We start from the raw sequence: 22,686 nt of genomic DNA, 5'->3' as shown, positions 1-22,686 counted from the left end.
TCTCATCTTCCTTTCTCTCGGTTAAACGCTTAATGCCTCTCACTGGTTCCCCTTCCCATCACCGGTACTCCAGGACGAAGTCCACTTTCCTTTGCAACTTTTAAGAGGCCCTAGGCCTGCCCCAGCCCACCTCTGCAGCTGCAGCTCCCCAGTTCCCAGCAGTTCTGGAATATGTCTCAAGGGCTTCCCCCATGGCCTCCTGGCCTTGTGCAAGGAAGACCCTTCCACTCTCTACTTGAAGAACTTCAACTCACTGGCAAGACCTGGTAAAATGTCACTGGGCAGCATTCTCTGACCTAACTTCTCAGTCCCCACGAGGTCGCAAACATCCGAAAACATGTACGACTGTGAAATGTCCAGGCTGTGGATTTAGCCTAGCCCAGCTAAAGTCCTTCTCTCCGTGTGACCTTGATCTTAGCTTCCTCCACTCAAAACTGGGGAAAAGTACCAGCCCAGATGTGAGGACTCATCTGGTGGAGGGAGGGGAGGCGTCCAGGCTCCTGAGCCTGTTGTGGCTCAGCACAAAGTTTCGTGGGCCCTGACACTTCAGTTAGCCACCTAACACCTTGCCTCTTGTCACCATGCCCTAGGCTACCTTCCACGCCCTCCTAAAGAAACCTTGGGCACCCTAGCCCCACCCCTTCGAGGGACTACGGGAGGCTCGGTGAGGGGTCGCTGAGGGTCAGGTTACCACTGCAGATTACAGACCGCGTGGTCATTTGGCAGACTTGCAACAGGAAACCATTGGGGGAGGAGACAGTATGCAATAGCAGTCCTAGACTAGTCTCCACCCAAGGTCAAGGCGCCCGCCCGACGGGCGGCGAACCGCAAGGACGCCTCTCCGTAGCCCCGCCCCTCGAGGGCGCCCGATGCCTATTTCTCGCCAAAGACAGGGCGCGTTCCCTTTAAGGCGTTCCAGAAAGTCACCGCGTTGGTACCCAGAGAACGAGGCGTGGCATATTTTGTCCCTCGCGGGCCTTCGTGGGCCGGGCCGGGCGCGAGGGCGGGGCAGAGAAGCGGCGGCGGGGTCAAAGGCTACAGCGCGCACCACGTGGGCCGGTGACTCCGTCCTTCCCGCAGCGGCAGCGGCGCGCAGGGCGCTTGGGTTAGTGGCGCGGCGGGCGGCGCGGATAGCCGAGGCGGACGCCGGCTTCCGCCGCCATGGTCATCAAAACGGACGAGTTGCCGGCGGCAGCCCCGGCGGACAGCGCTCGGGAGCCCAGCTCGCAGGCCGGTGGCAAGGGGCGGCCAGGCGCGGCGGGTGAGTGGGGCCGGGGCCAGGGGGCAGCCGGGCGGGAGGCTGGACTGGGCCGAGTGCGCGCGTGGGTTTGGGGTGGCGCGGGGACCGCTGCCTTTTCTCCGCGCCTGACCGGGTCTCATCTCGCCGAGCCCTCCACCGGGCGCCCCCGCCCTGAAGGTCACCTTCACTGTCGCCCCCGGCGGCGGCCCGGACTTGACACACGTGGGATCCCGGGGAGGGCAGCGGCGGCGAACACACGCGTGCCAGATCGTGCGGACATGTGCGCGCACACGCGGTTTCGGGGTGCGCCGGCTCTGCAGATCGGTGGACTCGGCGGCCCCACCCCCTACGCGCCCGGGCTTGGGGAACTCTCCCGACTGGGGTCACTTGACACTTGCTCGGTCTAGCACCCCCTTTCCGTCAGGATCCCTAGCGTTCCCTGTGCACCCGGCTGCAGCCTTGCGAGTTCGGCTCAGCTTGGGACTTCTGAGGCTTGGTCTGTGGGAAGACCGCAAGTTGAGAGTGTGTGTTTTGAGAGGGGGTTTCTGTGGTTCATTCCCAGAGGCAAGGCTTTAACCCCTGTTATGCAGACTCTGATCTCCGCCCTGTTAGATGTCGGCCTGGTGGGCAGACTTGGAGTGGGGGGTGTCTACCTATGTATGGGGACAAAGCCGAACTCCTTGGCAGGAGGTAGTGTTTGTGCCAGAACTTGATCATTAACCCGCCTTATTGCGAAAAGTGGGTCAGCCCAGAGTTGCTGTTTTTAAGGCAAAGGTCGTCAGCATGGAGTTGATCTCCCAGCTCTTCCCCCTGGAGACTGTGTGGCATTGACTTTGGGAGTGGCTGCAGTTTTTCTCTGGTCGTGTCTGCCTCTCTCCCAGGCTTCTTCTGTTCCTTCCATCACATCTTTGACTCCAGCCCTGAGGCCTGGGAGCTCCTCCCTGGCCCCTGGGCTATCTGCTTCAAATCTTTCTCAGAGCCTCAGAGCTATGTTCCTTTCTGCCCTGGGTGGCCGTGGGAGTGCAGAACTAACCCTGCCTTCCACTCCCACAACTCTCCTCAAAAGACACTTGTCATCTTCATCTCCCTCTCCAGCTTCAGTGAGTCAGGATTAGAGCAGGGCTAGATGGGCTCTCTGGCCCTATAACGGGCCACAGCCAGGTTCGCTAGTGGTGGGGCATAGGTACTGTGGCAGCCTTGCTGATTGCCTGAGGAAGGCCAAGGTTTGGGCAGAGTGACAAATGCTGATGACTCCAACCTGCCAGGCTTCACCCCAGTGAGGCTCTGTCTGAATCAGTGGAGCAGGCTAGATAAGAGCAGGCTGATTTCCTCTCCAGCAGAGACCTGAAGAGATGAAGCGACTTGCCCAAGGTCACACAGCCATTTAGCATTTGGATTTCCAGCTCCTGGCCAGATTACCAAGGCTGCCTTAGCCTGTCCCAGAGGAGGCTGGGAGAGGCATATGGGGTGGGCTGGGATGCTGAGAACTCAGGGCTCAGGAGAGAGGAGAATTGGAGAATTTCTCTGAGGGACTCTGTTTGCCACAGCCTGGGTCAGGGGCGCATCCAGCTAGCTGTTCATTTAGGGGAAACTGGAAGCCCACAAGCAGGTGGAACATGGGCTCTTGAACCCTCTGGGAAGCTTGTATAGAGCCAGGAATTGATTTCAGCCAGCCTGAATTTATTCAAAGGAGGATGGGGCTTTTATGGAGACTCTTCCCAACAGACCCTCTCCCAGGTTTCTGACCTCAGAACCCAGCTCTGGAAGACTCTTAGCCCCCCTGAGGAAGTGATCAAGGCCTTTTGTGGAGGGAGGTGGGGGGACCAAGGGTCAGTTGCCTTCTTAGGAATAAAGCTGCTTTTAGGGGTTAAGAGAACAGGCAGGTTTTTCAACTTCATGGTGGTGTGTCGAGTTCCTCCTTCCTAGGGGAGGATTGCTTGGAGTCCAGGCCTGGAGCAGCGGGACAGGGGGCTGGCAGACTGGAGAGGAGCTTGGGGGCTTATGGGAGCTACTGGATGGTACCCCCCAGAGCTCTTCTTTTGGGTGGGCCTGAGCAGAGCAATTCAGGGAACACTAGATCCTTCCCAGGCCCCACAGACCTGATTCTGGCCTGGGTGGGGATGGGAAGGAGGCAAGCAGATGCCTCCTTCCTTGGGGCCCTCCTTAGGCTGCTTGCCCGCACCCTTTTCTCTTGAAGCCCCAGGTTCCTGGGATGATCCTTGTGAGGCCTTACTTCCTGCCCGGAGCCTCACCTGCAGAGGTTTTGGCTGGGGCGGGGCCTGGCCCTGGCACAGTCTATTGAGTGAGGCCATGCCAGGCTGGAGAATGCACCCAGGAGCCACTTGGGATGGCTTACATTTCTTTTCTAACTCCTCTCTGCTGCCCATTGGATCCATTTTCTTCCAGGCCAGGGCAGGGCTGTGCTTTGTCTCGTCATTCTGGTCTGGCCAGTGAAGACTTGCGGTGGGGGGGTGTGCCATGCTGTTTGGGCAACCCCTTCCCCTTCTGCAGAGGATCACTCATCTCCTTCCCTACAGCCCAGATCCTGAAGGGTTTCTCCCTGGGGTAAGAAGGCATGGTGTGGAGGCTTGGATATGGATAGAGGAAGGGGGTCCTGTTTACCTGGTGGGGGCTATAGCCTAGAGGGTGGCATTCAGGCCTGGGCTTGGACCTCTGACAGACCTGGTCTTTTCTTGACCTGGCCTGGCTGCCTGTTGCCTCTGCAACCTTGGGCAGCCTGCTCGCTCTTAACATTTTGGAGTCTCAGTTTCCTCAAGTGAGATGGGCTGGTCGAGCTAATGGAGGGACCTGCCGTGAACCGGGCCTAGAGTGAACCTTGGCTCTGTGGTAACCAGGATGGGGGTGGTGGAAGCAGCTCCTCAGGGGTCATTGCCAGGCTTCCCTGCCCCGCCCTCCTCTCCAGAGGGTTAGGGCGTGTTTGGGGAGGGTAGTGGGAGCAGAGGGGCCCTGCCTGGCCCTCTGTACCTTCCGCTCAGGGTGTGCGAGCCAGAAACCCTTGGTGGGGGCTACAGGGAGCCAAGGGCCTGCTGCGTGCCAGCCCTTCAGGGCTGTCTGGACAGGACTGGAGGGGAGGGAAGGGGGCCAAGGAGGCCTGACTCCCCACCCCCACTCTGGTTAGTATGGATGCCGGAGCAGCCCTGCCTGGGCCCTGGCAACAAGTCAGAGGCCCTGGGAAGGCGCCCTGGCGAGGCTGGGCATGTTCCTCCTCCACCGCCACACGGCCTTGGGTCTCTTGCTGCCAGCTCTGTTTTCCCCAGGGGAGAGACTTGGTTTTCTCCTGGCAGCGCAGGGGCTGCTGGGAAGGGAAGTCGGAGCCTGCCAGCTCCTTGGTGGAGCTGGAGGCCGGGGCACCGGTGCAGTTGTCCTCTGGGAGTCTGGGGGGCCCTCCCCCCTCCCACCAGAACGGGTGTCTCCCAGGAAGGGGAGAGCTGCCAGGTCACCTGCAGGGGGCAGCATGAGCCAGAGGCCCCCCGCCGGCCACTTGACCCAGGAGGAGGCAAGCAGGGCGCTGAGCGGCCACCAGTGGACAGGGGGCAGCCACCTCATGGCCTGGGCCCGGGTCTGCGCCAGCTGTTGCCAGCAGCTGGCGGAAGCAGTCCTGCCCACCCCCACTGGAGTTGGAGCAGAGGAGAGGACCCCCTTGCTGGGCTCTACCCCTGCCACCCAGTCGCCGGGACCCTCGATCCGGAGGGTCCCAGGTAGCCCAGACGCCGGGTTCTCCTGCCCCACTAACTGCTTCACCAGCAGTGACCCCCTTTGGGGGGGATCTGGGGAGGCGGACCTGAGCCCTGGTGGCAGCTTTACCCGGGGTCCCGGAGCCACCAGGGCCTCCTGGCCCACAGCCGTCCTGGCCGACCTTGAGCAGGATGCAAGGCAGGGGGAGTGTGCCCTTCCCAGGGCCGCCCCGGCAGGCCTGGTCCCGCTGAAACCCGAAGCCAACCAGAGCTCCAGCCCGGGGCCGACCAGCTGCATGGGGGCCAGGGTGGAGGCACAGCCCGGAACAAGGGACACGGGCAGTGCCTGGCCTGAGCCGCAGAGCGGTGGGCCTCGCTGCTACAGAGGTCCCGTGAGTCCAGAACCCAGGAAGGGGCAGCGGCCGACCACACCAGGTGGGCTGTGGGGGCAGTGAGCTGGCCTCTTGTGGGGAGGTCACTGGGCCTTGATCCATCGGTAGGGAGACCCTCAGGGTCCATTGGAGGAAAGAGGAAGGGCAGGGCGGGCTGTCCTTAGGGGAGTGGAGGCCCCTGGAAACCAGCCACATGCCTTTGAAATCTGGTAGGGCATTGCATGCCCCCTGGGGGGGAACCTGGTGTATGGTGCCTGCCTCCTGGGCAGGGCCCCTGGCCAGGGAGGGGGAGTGGGAGCTATGACCACCCTGGCCCTCGTCTGTCCTCACGACCCTGACTCAGGGAGCACAGGACACCTGGCAGGGTCCAGGTCTCTGGCTTCCCACCTTTGGGGTCTCAGACCTCAAAGCGGCTGTGCTGTGCTGGGCGGGGGCCGCTCGTCCCAAAGGCTTGTCAGCCAGCACAGCCTTTCTCAAGGACTCGGTGGGCGAAGGCTGTCTCAAGCCTGTCACGTCTCTTGCTGCATTTTGAACTGACCAGCCGCCACCCGTCTCCCACCGCGCTGTTCTGTCTGCATTGTCACGGAGCTGGCCAGGTTCTCCTGGGCTGGCTGCTCACTTTCCAGGGGCTGGGGGTTCACTCAAATGAGAGGTCCTTGTGGTGCTTTGGGGGAGGAGGATGGGACTGTATCTGAGTGCCTGGCGGTTCTGTTTATCACTAAGTTGAGGGGACATGGTAAGAGGGAGTGGCGTTTCTCCACGTCAACCTCCGCCCACCCGCGGTGTGCCCTTATGTGCCAGGCTTATCTGGACTTTTCTGCTCTTTCCCGAGGCGATGGTGGGTCTGGGTAGAGCCCACACAGCCCCATGGCAATGTGCCCCATCCCCGCTCCTCACAGCAGGGTAGGGACGAGGAGGTGGAATCCAGAGGGGATCGCTGGGGTCCGGAGCAGGCCCGGCGAGCTGGTCTATCTGGAGCTCACAGATAAGCGCAGGGCCAGTCTGGCTGCGAGGTGGACCCAGAAGCGAAGGCCCCGCGGGCCGACGGGCCTCCAGGCAGGCCTCTGTTGTGCTGGAAGGCTTCTGTGAGTTCCTCCTCTGTGCCCCAGGGTCAGGGTGGGGGGTCTCCTCTGCTCCCCCTAGTTCCTGGGGGAACTGTTCACCTGCTCCTCCTCTCCCCACATGAGTCTATTGCTATTCACAGATGTTAGGCTTTTACAGTAATTAATTCATTAGCTCAGTGCCTTTCTGTTGAGTGGGCAGGACAGAAGGAGGGAGACAGAGCTGCTAGTGTGAACAGCCACCCCAAGTGCTGTCAGGAGTCATTGGTCAGGCTTCCAGGAAGGAGATTTATTTCACCTAGGCCTTGACGAATGAGTAGGAGCCTGCCAGGCGGAGTGGTATGTAGGGACCAGCACACCAAAGCACAGGTGGGAGGCAAGATGTGTGGCCTGTTCTGAGATTCCTGAGTACTCTGGGGTAGCTTCACCTTGATGGAGAGAACGCAGGAGCTGAGAGGGACTTTAGACCCAAGACGTTTGGATCCTGTAAACAGTGGAGAGTGTTAGAACGTTCTAAGTGGTACTTTTTTATTGTTTTTGGAAGAGGCAAAATGGCTGTGTTTATTTGATTCTGTGGGTTTTCATTTACTCATATTAACCATTAATTGTGCAGGTTTACCATTAATTGAAACATTTTATGTTTTTACTATGGTCACATTTAACATCAACTTAAAAAGCACTTTATTTCAAAAAGCGATTAACTCTAGTGACCAGAATTTCATTCGTGGAAGCACAAGTGTTGTCTTTGGATCACATTTAAGCTTCTCATCTAAGGATATGGTCATACCATGAAAATGAAGATTGCTTGTTGATTTCAAATATAAAATATGAACAATTCACAAAGTTGCTCAGAGAATTTGCTCCCTACAGTTTCAGGGTCCTAGTTTTCTCAAAAAACTCCTCATACATTTTTTTTTCTAAATCATACCCTAAAATAAACACTAGTTAAACAATTGTGTCATACAGTAAGGAAAGTACAGACTTATAAGGAAAAGGTTAAATCATTCTTAATCCTATTCAGGGAAAGCCGCTGAATTCTGGATCTTTTAGTCTTTCTGCTGGCAAAGATGTAAATGTGCCTATACACACATAGTTAGGACTGGTACATATACTAGGTGTTTTTGTTTTTAAGTACAATTGACTTACAGTGTTAAGGGTTTTTGTTTTTGTTTTGTTGCACTGAGTCTTCACTGCTGCTTGCAGGCTTTATCTGGCGTAACACGTAGCAGGCTTTATCTTGCAGGCAGGGGCTACTCTCCATCGCGTTGCACGGGCTTCTCCCTGTGTTGGCTTCTCTCGTTAGCGGAGCACAGGCTCTAGATGCACAGACTTCAGTAGTTGCAGCTCATGGGCTCGGTGTTGTGACACACGGGCTCAGCTGTTCCGCACCATGCGGAATCTTCCCGACCAGGGATCGAACCTGTGTTCCCTGCACTGGCAGGCGGATTCTTATCCACTGCACGACCAGGGAAGTCCCTGCGATGTTATATTAATTACAGGTATACAGCAAGTGGTATTCTTGAAACAGGGAAAATGGCCTGCAGTCGTCCTGTGATTAGGTTGGGGTGTGGTGAGGGGCATTTGCAGAGCAGGGGCTGGTTAGTGGAAGATGGTAAATTCCACGCTGACGAGATGAGTCTGGCAAAGCCTTGGGGATGGCCACACGTTGAAAACCTGGATCGAAGCCTGGATGGGTCACATGAGCTGTGAGGTGGGAGGGCATTTAGAATCACAGATAAGGGTGAGATGGAAATGAGGAGTGGCTGGGGCCCAGGACACCCACAGCTGGACTGTGGGAGAAGTCGAGCTGGAAAGGAAGGGACCAGAGTGTCCATCAGGGAAGAGGGGGAAGTGGATGTGGGGAGTGTTGCTGAAGCCACTTGCATTGGTGACTCTGGGGGAGTTGTCTGGGGAGCCTAATCACATGGATGCCAGACGGGGGTCCTGAGGAGAGATGGGAAACAAGTGCCTGGGGTGTGGAGGGTGCAGGCAGGAGCCTGCAGATGGCCAGAGCGGGGGTGCCGGGAGGAGTTGTGTGCTTGGGGTATGGTGGGCCTGGCACAGGGCCAGGTCTGGGGAGGACAGGCAGACGCCATTCTGTAGGGCGCTGCCCACCCTGGCTGGAGGCAGACCTCACCAGCAAGGCCCATCTGACTCAGCCCCCTTGTCCCCTGCAGAGCTGCCTTCAGTCATGCTGTTGAATGGGGACTGCCCAGAGAGCCTGAAAAGGGAAGAAGGGCCTGCTGAACCACCCCGGGAAAACGGGCTCGATGAGACCGAGCCGGGAGAGGAGACCACCGGACAGGAAGTCATCGTCATTCAGGACACAGGCTTTTCAGTGAAGATCCTGGCTCCTGGGATCGAGCCCTTCTCCCTCCAGGTAAGATAGCGGAGGGGTGCTGGAGTCTGGGCTTATGAGGCGGGATGACGATGGGGTCGCAGGCAGGAAACAGGGTCCTCTGCCTTCCAAGGTCACTCACGTGGTGGATGTGGGAGTCCAGGTTCAAACTGTTGCCCCATTGCTAGAGGCCAGATCCCAGTTGGGACTGCCAGCCCTGTCTAGGGAGGAGTACAGTAGTGGCTGGCTAGTACTGGGGCCCCAGGGCTCCCCAGCCTCGGGTATGTCAACTCTCTGGCTGGAGTTTGTCTGCTTGAGAGAAGAGGGGTTTCCCTGGTGGTACAGGGTTAAGTCTGCCTGCAATGCAAGAGACCCTGGTTTGATCCTCTGGAGAAGGAAATGGCTGTCCACTCCAGTATTCTTGCCTGGAGAATTCTGTGGACAGAAGAGCCTGGCGGGCTGCAGTCCATGGGGTGCAAAGAGTCAGACACAACTGAGCAACAAACACTTTTACTTTGGGAGGAGAGAGGTAATGGTCGTCTCCAAGAGCAGAGCCTCCCCAGAGGCCTTGCAAATGGACTCATTGGGGAACCAGATGAGGCCTCTTGCATCTTCTGGACCCACAGGCTTGAGCCCCAGGCCACACCTTCCTGAAAGAGGAAGTCATAGGGAGGAGGCAAGTTGGCTGTTTTCTTTTCCTTGTTCTTACACCTCTGCTCAGAGTCTGCAGGAATAGTTGAAGCCTGTGGGTAATGAGGCCAGGCTCTGTCCTACACATGTATATACACCCTGCATACATGCATACACACAGGTGCAGGTGGGCACAGTACTTATGGGCAGGTTCTGGACTTTAAAATACAAGCCACAAAGGGGAAAATGGTATTTGAAGCATTGATTTTAGGGACCTAGGTATTTGGGGCTGGGGAAACTGGTATGTTTTCACCAGGGTGGTGGGGGCCCTCTCCCTGGCAGGTCTCCCCCCAGGAGATGGTGCAGGAGATCCATCAGGTGCTCATGGACCGTGAAGACACATGTCATCGCACCTGCTTCTCATTGCACCTGGATGGCAACATGCTGGACCACTTCTCAGAGCTGCGCAGCGTGGAGGGGCTGCAGGAGGGCTCGGTGCTGCGCGTGGTGGAAGGTTTGTCTGGAAGTCGAGCAGCTCCCCGGGGGGGCGGGACACGAGAAGGCGGGGCCAGGTGGCACTCTCCCCACCCTGCCCCTCCCACTGGCATCTTGGTATGTCTGTGTCATGGATGAGCATGTAGAGGCTTGGGGCGGTGTTGGACTTGTGGCAACAGGACAGGAGCACAGGTCTGCTTCTCTGGTCCTCTCTGGCACACCCTCCAACTTCACGGTTAAATATCAGAGTCATGATTTAAAAAAAAAACAAACAAACAGTAGCAAGCAAGTGCTTGGAATCAGCCCATACAAATTTTATAGCGATAAAAGTTCAGTCTCTTAAGAAAACTGAAGTTTCATGGCTCGTGAAAGTTAGGCCCCTTGCGGAGCAATCAGCTGACATGATGAGGCTGGTCTATTTGTTAAAATAAAAAAGAAAAGATCCCGTAAACTTAGGTCACCTGGGGAGAGTGGCACAGAGGTTCTAGGCATGTCACCCAAAGAATGAATGTGGGGGAAAAGTAACTCGGCTGTGCCCAGACTTATCCAATTACGGGTCCTCCCACCTCCCTCTGAAGAGCCCTCATGATTTCCTGAAACGTGAGTTGGGGAGCAGGGTTGAGCCTCTGCTGCCCTGGGGGAGGCCTGACCCAGGAGAAATGGACTGAGCATGTGGGGACAACCTAGCCAGTGTGACACTCATAGACAGAGAATTAGGGGGCTTCTGTGGGCTGCGACAGCCTGTGTGCACTTCCAGAGGTACTTCTTATGCCCTTTGGCAGAAGGTTCTTTGCAAACAAGGATCCCTGCTGATAGTCAGATATGTGTGTAGAAAGCAGATTTCCAGCCTAGGTGTTCATAAGGGAATCTGCAAGTTAAAGCCTAAAATTGAAAATCAGTGCTACCCTTGCTTGTGCTCAGGCCAACTTCTCTCCACTGGGGAGGCTGTTGCCCTGGTAACGCCCTGCCCCTCTGCCTCCCGACAGAACCGTACACAGTGCGAGAGGCCCGCATCCATGTGCGCCACGTTCGAGACCTGCTCAAGAGCCTAGACCCCTCCGATGCCTTCAATGGGGTTGACTGCAACTCCTTGTCCTTCCTGAGCGTCTTTACCGATGGCGACCTGGGAGGTGCAGGAGGAGTTGGGGCTGGCGGTTGGGCAGAGGGGCTGGGAGCAAGTTGAATTGGGGCTGGTGAAGGGGGCTGGAGGCCTCAGCCTTCCCACCGGAGGGAAGCAGGAAGCACCCAGGCCAGGGCCACTTGAGCTGGGGAGGGTGTTGGACCCCCTGGGCCATCGTGTGCTGACCACCAGCCTCGGGTCCCTCAGACAGTGGGAAGCGGAAGAAGGGCTTGGAGATGGACCCCATCGACTGCACACCGCCTGAGTACATTCTTCCTGGGAGCCGGGAGCGGCCGTTGTGTCCTCTGCAGCCCCAGAACCGGGACTGGAAGGTGGGAGCTGGTCTCTGGGGACGGGGGCAGGGGACCGCCCACCAGGAGGCATGGCCCGCTCACACTCAGCCCTCGCCGCAGCCCCTGCAGTGCCTGAAGGTGCTCACCATGAGCGGCTGGAACCCGCCCCCCGGGAACCGCAGGATGCACGGGGACCTCATGTACCTGTTCGTGATCACAGCTGAGGACCGACAAGTCAGCATCACGGCCTCCACCCGGGGATTTTACCTGAACCAGTGAGTCCCTGTGCGAGCCCATGGGGAGCCCGTGGGCAGCCGCCTGGGGGGCACCCGGCACAGTGATCGCCCTCTCTGCAGGTCCACGGCGTACCACTTCAACCCCAAGCCTGCCAGCCCCCGCTTCCTCAGCCATTCCCTGGTGGAGCTGCTCAACCAGATCAGCCCAACCTTCAAAAAAAACTTTGCCGCCCTGCAGAAGAAAAGGTAGCGCCTTGGCCTGTCAGTCTCTCATCTTCCAGGGTGGGTGATCTGGAGGCCTGGGATCTAGCACTTCTGTGCTTAGAAGCTGGACACGCAGCACCCAGAGCCTCCCCGCTGAGGCAGCAGCCCTGGGACAGGTGGCTATGTGCCCCTGCTGGACTCTCCAGGAACAGAGCATTAGTGAGGAGACAGTGTGGCCTCGAAGAATAGGCCCAGGGCAGAGCTCTGGGCTCATTGGGCCACCCCATCTCCCCTCTGCTCGCTGCAGGGTCCAGCGCCACCCCTTCGAGAGGATCGCCACCCCATTCCAGGTGTACAGCTGGACAGCCCCCCAGGCAGAGCATGCCATGGACTGCGTGCGGGCAGAGGATGCCTACACCTCCCGGCTGGGCTACGAGGAGCACATTCCTGGCCAGGTGCCTGTGGCCATCCCCGGCTCCTCTCTCCCTTCCCCTGCGGGGCCCAGGCTGGGTTCTTGGTGCCTATAGGGCTGCACAGGGTGGCAGGGGGGCGGGACTGCCCCGAGCAGGTGGTGGGGGCTCAGGCTGAGCTGGCCTATCCCTCCTGGTCTCTGTAGACCCGGGACTGGAACGAGGAGCTGCAGACCACACGGGAACTGCCTCGGAAGAACCTGCCTGAGCGACTGCTGCGAGAAAGGGCCATATTCAAGGTGCCCGTGGCCCCGCAGGCCTGACCACAGCCTCAGGCCCGCCAGCCGTCTCCCCACTGGTTTCCTGTGGATAAGAGGGAAGCTGGACAAGGGCTTCTGTGGATAAGGGCCTTTGGGGACCTTCCAGGCCATTCTGCCACTTTCTGCCTCCCAGCAGACAACCCCAGCCCCTTTTCCTGGCCTCTCTGAGATTTTAGAGTCTGGGGGTAGGGGTTGGGGGCAGGGAGCCATCTCCAGAATGGGCTGAGTGATGCCCACACCCATTTCCCTCCCAACGAAGCCATATGGGGACCTGGGCACACATGTCCTCTGATGTCCTCAGTGCTTTTGCTGACAGAGATGAGGAAAAAGCAGTGCTTTCAGGGGAAAAAAAGCTTTAAAATCGCCCGTAATTTTACTAGAGATGATAACGGTAACTATAAATGTCCCGGGTGCTCACTTTGCCAGGAGCTGGGCCAGGTGCCATGCAGGCTTGTAATCTCCCGACACCTTATAAAGGGCGATGGCTTTGTTTTGGCTGCACTGCTAGGCATATGGGATCTGATTTCCCCAACCAGGAATGGAACCCATGGCCCCTGCAGTGGAAGCATGGACTCTTAACCAGTGGACCACCAGGGAAGGCCCCTGAAGGTCGATACTTTTATGTCATCTATAGACTGGTGGCTCAGAGGTTAAAGTGTCTACCTGCACTACCGGAGACCTGGGTTCAGTCGCTGGGTTGGGAAGATCCCCTGGAGAAGGAAATGGCAATCCACTCCAGTATTCTTGCCTGGAGAATCCCATGGACGGAGAAGCCTAGTAGGTTACGGTCCACGGGGTCGCAAAGAGTCAGACACGACTGAGCGACTTCACCTTCACCTTCACCATAGACACGAAGACAGATCTGAGAGGTGATCCAGCAGAGATCACCTGGCACATAGTTGGTGGATCCCAGACCCACCCAAGTCCTCCTGCCCCCCGTAATCACTGAGCTCTGCTGTCTCTCCAAGTATCTGATAAAAGTGAAAGTCACTCAGTCATGCCCAGCTCTTTGTGACCCCATGGACTATATAGCCCATGAAATTCTCCAGGCCAAGATACTGGAGTGGGTAGCTGTTTCCTTCTCCAGGGGATCTTCCCAACCAAGGGATGGAACCCAGGTCTCCTGCATTGCAGGCAGATTCTTTACCAGCTGAGCCACCAGGGAAGCCCATAGGTGTTACGTTTTTTCTGAACTGGGGTTTCTGGCGCTTTTCCAAGTGTGAGAAACCTTCGTCCTGCTTACCTCCGCCAGCCCCGGTGAGCTTGGCCAGGTGAGATGCACGGACACCGCGGCTCCCTCACCCTCTGACCTCCGGCCCCCAGGTGCACAGCGACTTCACAGCGGCAGCCACACGGGGCGCCATGGCAGTCATCGACGGCAACGTGATGGCCATCAACCCCAGCGAGGAGACCAAGATGCAGATGTTCATCTGGAACAACATCTTCTTCAGCCTGGGCTTCGACGTTCGCGACCACTACAAGGACTTCGGCGGGGACGTGGCGGCCTACGTGGCGCCCACGAACGACCTGAACGGCGTGCGCACGTACAACGCGGTGGACGTGGAGGGGCTGTATACGCTGGGCACGGTGGTGGTGGATTACCGCGGCTACCGTGTCACGGCCCAGTCCATCATCCCCGGCATCCTGGAGCGGGACCAGGAGCAGAGTGTCATCTACGGCTCCATTGACTTCGGCAAGACAGTGGTGTCGCACCCACGGTACCTGGAGCTGCTGGAGCGCACAAGCCGGCCCCTCAAGATCCTGAGGCACCGGGTGCTCAACGACCGGGACGAGGAGGTGGAGCTCTGCTCATCCGTGGAGTGCAAGGGCATCATCGGCAATGACGGGCGCCACTACATCCTGGACCTGCTGCGCACCTTCCCCCCCGACCTCAATTTCCTGCCTGTGCCCGGCGAGGCGCTGCCCGAGGAGTGCACCCGCGCCGGCTTCCCCCGCGCACACCGCCACAAGCTGTGCTGTCTGCGCCAGGAGCTGGTGGACGCCTTCGTGGAGCACAGGTGGGGCACGGGCTTGCAGCTGCAGCCTCAGGCAAGGAGGGCGGTGCTGGCGTCTGACCCCAGATGGGGGAGGCTTTGGGAAGTGAAGAGGAACGAGCTCTGGGCCCATCACTGTGGCATCCAGCTTCCCCCCACAGACAGACGCCCAAGAGCTTCATGTAGATGGCAAAAAGTGAGACCGGTGGCTTTCTACTGCAGTGGTGCTGTTTCCTCAAGAAGCGTGTGGACATCTGCTTAGGCGTTTTTGAACCTCCCAGTGCCATGGCCCTTGGGTGGGGGGATACAGGTGGGGTCCCCGCTGCTGGTGGTCAGTGCTTAGGAGTTAGCCCATCAAATGTCCTGTGCCAGGAATAATTCTCCCTTTTAAAATGCCAGCGGGGTCCCTGGTGCTCTCAGGAGCCCTGGCCTGCATGGTGAGCCAGCCTCCCACCCCAACATACACACCCAGCTATCTTCCTGTCCAGGAAGATCCCCATTTTTGCTGTGACCTGCCACCACCTGGTAGGATGGCTGGGCTGGCACGTGTACACACGCGTGGACATTGCTCCCTGGACAGGACAGGACGTGTCCCCGGCCCCAACATCCTTAAGCCCAGCAGGGCAGGAGCTGGGGCCTGGCTCAGGTCCCCGCACGGCCAGCAGGAAGCTGTCAGACCGGTGGCCTCCTAGACGCCCCTCTCCCGTCCCCTGCTCCACCCCACCCACTGTGCCCTAGGTACCTGCTCTTCATGAAGCTGGCGGCCCTACAGCTGATGCAACAGAAGGCCAGCAAGGTGGAGAGCCCCAAGTCCCTGGAGAACGGCGACGCCCCGTCCTCGGAGTCCAAGCCTGAAGATCCCCCAGCGCCCGAGGCGGGGGGCGAGGCAGAGGGCAGCAATGCTAGTGGCCTGGCCAAGGTGAAGGAGCTGGCAGAGACCATTGCCTCGGACGACGGGACAGGTGGGGCTGCTGGGGGAGCCCCAGGCCAAGGGAGGCTCGGGCTGCTACCCAACCCGTGGGGGAGGCGGGGCAGCTCCTAACAGGCCATGTCTTCACAGCAGACCCTCGGAGTCGGGAGGTGATCCGCAATGCATGCAAGGCAGTGGGTTCCATCAGCAGCACGGCCTTTGACGTCCGCTTCAACCCTGATATCTTCTCGCCGGGTGAGTGGTCCTCAGGGGCCCCAGTACTGGGGGCCTGCTTGCCTACCTGAGTGCTGCTATCTGTCTGTCTGTCTGTCTGGTGCCCACCTCTCTTCTGCCAGCTCACACCTCCTTGCTCTCCCTCCCACCCGTAGGAGTGCGCTTCCCTGAGTCCTGCCAGGAGGAGGTTCGGGACCAGAAGCAGCTGCTGAAAGATGCCGCTGCCTTCCTGCTCTCCTGCCAGATACCTGGCTTGGTGAGGGCAGGGTGGGGCAGAGGGTGGCACAGAGGAGGGGCATTGGGGGTTACAGGCTCTGGGGCCTCATTCGCGTCTGGGAACTCGTGGAGCCTTTGCCTAAGCCTTCTGACGTGCAAGGCAAACGGGGAGTTCTCGTTCCCAGAATAGGGCCACTGACACAAAGGGGCCAAGGCAGGCATCAGTTGTGCCCTGGGTGCCCTCCCTTGGGGGCTGGCAGCGGGGGTATGGTCCTCCAAAGCCCCCCTGTGAGGGGATGGCGGACAGAGGGCGTGGGAGCATCTTTACCCCCTCGCCCCCGCCCCCACAAGAAGCTTTGTACAGAGTCCCTGTGTGTGTACAGAGAGGGCTTGCTTCCTGCCCAGGCGGCCCTGAGCGCGGCTGTTGTGATTGTTCCCCGGTCTTTGAGACGAGCCTGCCGTGCCCGCTGCTCCAGGGCCCACAAGGCAAGGCTCAGTCTCAGAGTGAAGCCGTGGCCCTGCTCCTTCCGGTGCGGTCACAGGGGAGGCTTGCTGCCCCCCACTGCTGTTGCCCTGCCAGTGGGCCCAGCAGTCACAGGGTGACGGTGGGCTGTGCAAAAGGCCGGGGATGAGAGCTCACATCCTTACTGCTCGCGTCCTTTCTCTCCTTTCCTCTCCCTGACTGGGAGCAGGGGGTCTTAGTCCCTTCCTTCCTCAGGGCCCCAGAATAGTGGGAGCCCCCATTGGCAAGACCTGGGGCAGGAGGAGGCAGAGGGCCTGGGCTGGGGAGGGGCCTGACCTGCTGCAGCCCGCAGGTGAAGGACTTCACAGACCACGCGGTACTGCCCATGGACGGGGCCACGCTGGCCGAGGTGATGCGCCAGCGTGGCATCAACATGCGCTACCTGGGCAAGGTGCTGGACCTGGTGATGCGGAGCCCGGCCCGTGACCAACTGGACCATATCTACGTGAGTGGTGCCCAGGGCGGCTGAGAGATGGAGCAGGGATGGGGGGCTGGGCTGGAGGCCTGGAGCCCAACCCAGACACCCCCTTTTTTCTCTGAACCCGTGCAGAAAATTGGCATCGGAGAGCTCATCACCCGCTCTGCTAAGCACATCTTCAAGACATACCTACAGGTACTGCCGCTCCCTCCAGTCCGGCTCAGGGAGGTGTCGGGGGAGCCCGGGTGGTGACAGCGGTCCCACCTCCCTTGCAGGGGGTCGAGCTCTCAGGGCTCTCGGCCGCCATCAGCCACTTCCTGAACTGCTTCCTGAGCTCCTACCCCAACCCCGTGGCCCACCTGCCAGCCGACGAGCTCATCTCCAAGAAGAGGAACAGGAGGAGGCGAAACCGGCCCCCAGGGGCAGCGGATAACACAGCCTGGGCCATCATGACCCCCCAGGAGCTTTGGAAGAACATCTGCCAGGAGGCCAAGAACTACTTTGACTTCAGCCTCGAGTGGTGCGTGAGCGGGTGTGGCAGTGACAGTCTCCGGCAGAGGAATGGGAGAAGAGAAAGGGGCCTGCGGGAGACCACTTGCTTGGGGAAATGGGAGAGGGGCCCCTGTGCCCAGGGCCTCAGGTGGAGGGGTGCGGACGGGTGCTGGGCTGCTCGGTCCCACCCTCCGCTCCTTCCCAGTGAGACGGTGGACCAGGCCGTGGAGACCTATGGGCTACAGAAGATCACACTGCTGCGGGAGATCTCCCTGAAAACTGGCATCCAGGTGGGCCGGGTTCAGAGCGTCCTGCAGGGTCCCCGGGGCCTCGGGTGAAGCTGGTGGGGTGGTGCTGGCCGTGTGAGCCTGGGCTGAGGCTCCCTGTGGGTGTCGGGTGGGGCCCCCAGATCCTGCTGAAGGAGTACAGCTTCGACAGCCGCCACAAACCCGCCTTCACGGAGGAGGACGTGCTTAACATCTTCCCCGTGGTCAAGCACGTCAACCCCAAGGCCTCGGATGCCTTCCACTTCTTTCAGAGCGGGCAGGCCAAAGTACAGCAGGGTGCGTGCCAGGTGCGGCCGCCGGGGGGGGGTGGAGGCGGTGGAGAGGGACCCCCAGCCCAAACCCAGGCCAGCCCTGACCTTCTGCCCCCGGGTGCCCTGCAGGCTTCCTAAAGGAGGGCTGTGAGCTTATTAACGAGGCCCTGAACCTGTTTAACAACGTGTATGGGGCCATGCACGTGGAGATCTGTGCCTGCCTGCGCCTGCTTGCCCGCCTCCACTACATCATGGGCGACTACGCCGAGGTGGGCTTGTGCACCTTCTGGGGGGTGGTCAGCTGGGCCCTGGGTTGTGCTCTCACCCTGCTGGCCCAGCAGGATGGGGGTGTCCAGGCAGGCAGAACTGGAGCCCTGTGATCCCAGAGATACTGCTTACCTCCAGGCCCCCCAGGAGGAGCAGGTGGAAACCCTGGGATGTGCTTGCTCTGCCTGTACACCCCTCCCCCGCCCCCAGTTCCCCCTGCCCCAGCAGCTGTGTCCTGGGGGAGCTGCGGTGCCCGTGAACACAGTGGGAGTGATGCCAGGGCCTTCCTTCCCTTCACAGGGACAACGAGGGGCATGTTCTCACTCAGTGCCTTGTGAGCACCCTGGAAGCTGCCCAGGAACTGTGCTGTTGGCTGTACTGGCCAGGGGCCTGGTGGTGTTCACCCGCCTTGTTAGCCCCCGGGTTTGAGGCTGCCTCAGTGTGGGCACACTGCAGGTGCTCCACTCGCCTCCAGCCATAAGACTCCTTGTTTTTTTTCACCTGTATATGCCTCCTTGTCGTAGTATGAATATTTTATTTTTAGTACAACTTTAGATTGCATATGCAAGTGTTTGCATAGACTAAGACAGTCTTTTAAAATGTGAAGTAGCCTCGGGGTAGGGTGTAGACTTCCCTGGTCACAGCAGCTGGATTTTGACCACTTCTTTGCCTCCTTGGTGCAAAGTGAAAATAGAAATTGCAGCCAGAGATGAAGAGTCCTGAGCTGCCTGGAGGCTCATGGGCGAGACAGACAGACAGACGGGATGTGGGGCGGTGCCACCTGGGGATGACAGCCCCTCACCTCTCCCAGGCCCTCAGTAACCAGCAGAAGGCCGTGCTAATGAGCGAGCGAGTGATGGGCATCGAGCACCCCAACACCATCCAGGAATACGTGAGTAGCCGCCGGGGGCGGGGCCGGCGCGGGGGCGGGGCCGGCGGCCAACCTCACCTGACCCGGTCTGCCCCTGCAGATGCACCTGGCGCTGTATTGCTTTGCCAGTAGCCAGCTCTCCACCGCCCTGAGCCTGCTGTACCGCGCCCGCTACCTCACACTGCTCGTGTTCGGGGAGGACCACCCTGAGATGGCGCTGCTGGACGTGAGTGCTGGGGAGGGGCAGCGGGACTAGCCTCCATCCCAGAGGAGTGGGAGCTGACCAGGGCCCTCCCGACTGCCCCCAGAACAACATCGGGCTGGTGCTGCACGGAGTGATGGAGTATGACCTATCGCTGCGCTTCCTGGAGAATGCGCTGGCCGTCAGCACCAAGTACCACGGGCCCAAGTCCCTCAAGGTGGCCCTCAGGTGAGGCTGTGCTGGGTCAGGGGGCAGGGAGACCGCGGGCCACAGGGTCCCAGGAAGCACTTGAATCGAGGGCAGGCGCGGGATCCAGCACTCTGCCCTCCATCTGACTCCTGAGGAAATTTCTCTCACCTTCCATCTCTTCTCTGAGTCCTGGACTTGGCGTTTTACCCCAGGAGAGATCCCGGGGTGGGATCTAGAGTACCCCGCACACACCGCCATTAGTGCCCACCGGCCCATTCACGTCCCTGCCTTGCCCCGCACCCCGCGCCCTGCCTCCCTATAGCCACCACCTGGTCGCCCGCGTCTATGAGAGCAAAGCCGAGTTCCGCTCCGCCCTGCAGCACGAGAAGGAAGGCTACACCATCTACAAGACTCAGGTGGGCCAGGGCGGGGCGCAGGGCGGGGTCAAGGGCGGAGCTGAGGGCGGCCCTCATCTCTCCCCGGTCGCGCCCTGCAGCTGGGCGAGGACCACGAGAAGACCAAGGAGAGCTCTGAGTACCTCAAGTGCCTGACCCAGCAGGCCGTGGCCCTGCAGCGCACCATGAACGAGATCTACCGCAACGGCTCCAGCGCCAACATCCCGCCCCTCAAGGTGGGTCTCCGAACGGGGCTGGGTGGGCTCCCCTCCTCCCTGGCCTCCGCAGCTCATGTTCCCCGCGTCCCTCAGTTCACAGCCCCCAGCATGGCCAGCGTCTTGGAGCAGCTGAACGTCATCAACGGCATCCTCTTCATTCCTCTCAGGTGAGGCCCCACTTGGATGGTGGCCTTTCCTTTCCTGGTTTATTAACCACGGGACTGAGGTGGCTGAGACTGGGAAGGACCGCCCTTAGTGACTCCTTCCAGAAATACTCTGCATTATGGCGCAAACGCAGATCTGTCATCTTTCTTCCCCCGAAGGCACAAAATTGTAGCAAACCAGGCACATATTTTTCTCCTGCATTTAATCGATCTTGGCGATCATTTCATGTCAGTATGTAATAGAGCGAATGGTAAAGAACCCACCTGCCAATGCAGGAGACTTTAAAGAAATGCTGGTTCAGTCCCTGGATTGGGAAGATCTCCTGGAGAAGGGCATGGAAACCCACTCCAGTATTCTTACCTGGAGAATCCCATGGACAGAGGAACCTGGGTGGCTCCAGTCCATAGGTTTGCAGATTTGGCCACAACTGAAGCTACTCAGCAGGCATGTAAAGAGCAGCTTCATTCTTTCACTGAGCTCCTGCTCTGTCCGTGTAGGGACGTGCCTTAGCGCTGGGCCCTGGGGGTCTCTTGCTCTTGGACAAGCAGCCACAGCCCTGCCCTCGAAAGCCCCGCACCCCGCCTCCCTCTCGCCTGTCTGGGGCCTGGGTCTGGTCCGGTCAGCTTTAGGGCGTTTAGAGCAGACCTGCTGCACGTTGCACCTGTGCTCTGGCTGTGGCCGACGACAGGAGCGGCCAGAGTGCCCAGGGTTTAGGCGGGATGGGGGGCAGGCCTTCCCTGGAGGCTAGCAGGTATGTGGAGCTCTTACTTTCACTGCAGAAAGTGCAGAGCCTGATCTTGCCCTAAGTTGAAGCAAAGCCAGGAAGGTGACGGAGGGCCCAGGCCCACCCTGATGCCCACCCTCCACCCCATCCTTCTACTCAGCCAAAAAGACTTGGAGAATCTGAAAGCTGAGGTGGCACGGCGGCAGCAGCTCCAGGAGGCCAGCAGGAACAGGGATAAGGCCGAGGAGCCCATGGCCACCGAGCCAGAGCCCGTGGGGGCCTCAGAGGATGCGGCCACCCAGCCCCCGGCTGCCAAGGACCCTTCCTCCCCGAGCTTGCAGGGGTAGAAGGGGAGAGACGGACAGTCAGTCAGCTGCCCCCGGTGATCCAGACTCCAGGAGAAGGTGGCACGCCCTGCACATCAGGAGAGGAATCAAGTCCCTCTTCCTCCACGTTTCCAACCCCATCCCCACCCCTAGCATCCTCCTGGCACCCGGGCCTGCCTGAACCCGGAGATGTTCTTGCACTGGTTCAATGAACACACGCTGCAGGGGCCTCATGGAAGACATGTGAATGGAGTGTGTGGGCATCCCCCACAGGTGCCTCTGCAGGTCCCCATCCACGAGCAGGTGTGTGCGAGTACCTCCGTGCCCACGAGTGCCCTGATCCATCCTTCCTGACTTGTACATAGCCCCGAGCTGGTCCCCAGTGAGTGACGCGCGGATGGGATTTCTCAGGTCATTTGTATGTGTGACATGACGGCTGCTGCTTCTGCTGCCACGGCCCCTCAGTCCGACGTGGCTGAAAGTCCAGGTCTGAAGCCAAAAAGAGTGGCACTTTCCTGTGTCCTGGGATTGAGGGGGCGGCCTGAGCTCTGCGGAAGGGCTGGAGGACTGGGGAGCACTTTAGCTTTGTGGCGGGATGAGGGCCGCAGCAGCTTTACTGATTGTGGCTGGGGCCTGGCCTGGCTGTGCTGGGGGTGGGGAAAGGGGTGGCCAGGGGCAGTTCCCCAGACACCCCTGTGCCCAGCCCCGGTTGTTGGCCCTCGGCCCCAGCAGGAGGTGCTGCCTCCCGCTCCCTGCACCCCAGTTGGGGCTAACCTTGGGGTCTAGTCTGAATGTATCCTCCTTGTTGAACCTCAGCTGCCTAACGCACAGTGGGGTGGGGGTGGAGGGGCTAGGGGAACTAGGGCTGAATCATGGATCCTGGGGGAAGAGTTAAAAATTCAGGAGTGATTACTTGTTGGTGGAGCCTAGCTCCCTACCTGGACCTCGGCCACACTGGCACCTTTGACAGAAAGGAGCCCTGGGGGTGGCAGGGAGGGGCCTGCAGAAGGCTGCGGCCCCCACAGGCCCCAGCTCCCCCTCTGCCACTGGCCTGTGCTGCTGCTTGGCGGGTGGGGGGAGACGGCCGTCCTTCTGAACTGGAGGGAGCTGTCCCCGTGCTGGGGCCTCTGCCTGGTGGCTTGGCGGGGAGCTGCTTATGGGTATGGTCTGTCCGACACCTTGTTTCAAAGGGAGTGGGTGGGAGCTAGCAAGCGAGGCATCCCCACAGCTGATCAAGAACTTTTTCTTGTTTTTAAACCATCACGTCTTCATTTCACATTGGAATAAAGTGAGTTTTTGAAACCTGCTGTCCCAGCCTCTCCTGCGTGTTTTGTACAGTCTTATTCGATGGTGAGGATTGTTGCCAGAAGTGGTACCTAGTAAAAAGAGTTGAAAGCTGTTTAGGTCAAATTCAGGGTTATCCTTATAACGTCACTTAAGTGGGAGGAAGCGGGTGGACAGAGCCGCAGGCGCCCAGCTGGGGTTTACCAGTCTGCTGGTGACTAGACCCGTAGGGCACATGGATGAACATCAGAAAGGAAACAGGGAGACTGTCTCCTTTAAGAACTCT

The 22,686-nt window shown here is 59.4% G+C and overlaps 1 protein-coding gene across 3 annotated transcripts; it reads left to right on the top strand.

Annotated features, from left to right (window-relative positions):
• The first annotated feature begins 1,067 nt into the window (after window positions 1-1,067).
• Window positions 1,068-22,423, top strand: CLUH (clustered mitochondria homolog). 3 transcript variants are annotated; one of them, XM_052657459.1, is made up of 26 exons: window positions 1,068-1,261; window positions 8,566-8,768; window positions 9,699-9,870; window positions 10,838-10,981; window positions 11,179-11,303; window positions 11,385-11,539; window positions 11,621-11,746; window positions 12,012-12,159; window positions 12,321-12,413; window positions 13,758-14,452; window positions 15,167-15,390; window positions 15,492-15,593; window positions 15,728-15,828; window positions 16,604-16,756; window positions 16,862-16,924; window positions 17,005-17,249; window positions 17,427-17,511; window positions 17,631-17,784; window positions 17,889-18,028; window positions 18,838-18,918; window positions 18,998-19,123; window positions 19,206-19,327; window positions 19,611-19,704; window positions 19,785-19,919; window positions 19,995-20,068; window positions 20,951-22,423. In XM_052657459.1, the coding sequence occupies exons 1-26, from the start codon at window positions 1,162-1,164 to the stop codon at window positions 21,135-21,137; spliced, it is 4,047 nt and encodes a 1,348-aa protein (XP_052513419.1). In that variant the 5' UTR covers window positions 1,068-1,161; the 3' UTR covers window positions 21,138-22,423. The 3 variants fall into 3 exon arrangements, with proteins under 3 accessions (XP_052513419.1, XP_052513418.1, XP_052513420.1); XM_052657458.1 differs by having other exon boundaries at window positions 15,489-15,593; XM_052657460.1 differs by lacking the exons at window positions 1,068-1,261; window positions 8,566-8,768; window positions 9,699-9,870 and having other exon boundaries at window positions 10,864-10,981; window positions 11,183-11,303; window positions 15,489-15,593.
• The last annotated feature ends 263 nt before the right edge of the window (window positions 22,424-22,686 follow it).

This window comes from Budorcas taxicolor, chromosome 19, assembly GCF_023091745.1.
Source record: "Budorcas taxicolor isolate Tak-1 chromosome 19, Takin1.1, whole genome shotgun sequence".
Taxonomy (NCBI): Eukaryota; Metazoa; Chordata; class Mammalia; order Artiodactyla; family Bovidae; genus Budorcas; species Budorcas taxicolor.
Note: the sequence above shows the minus strand (reverse complement) of the source record. Positions and strands in the feature narration are given on the sequence as shown.

Excerpts from the sequence above, each read along its gene's own strand:
- CLUH (XM_052657458.1), top strand. The coding sequence starts at position 1,162 with ATGGTCATCAAAACGGACGAGTTGCCGGCGGCAGCCCCGGCGGACAGC. Across the intron at positions 14,453-15,166 it reads GACGCCTTCGTGGAGCACAG|GTACCTGCTCTTCATGAAGC; the intron begins GTGGGGCACGGG and ends ACTGTGCCCTAG. Across the intron at positions 16,925-17,004 it reads TCTTCAAGACATACCTACAG|GGGGTCGAGCTCTCAGGGCT; the intron begins GTACTGCCGCTC and ends CCTCCCTTGCAG.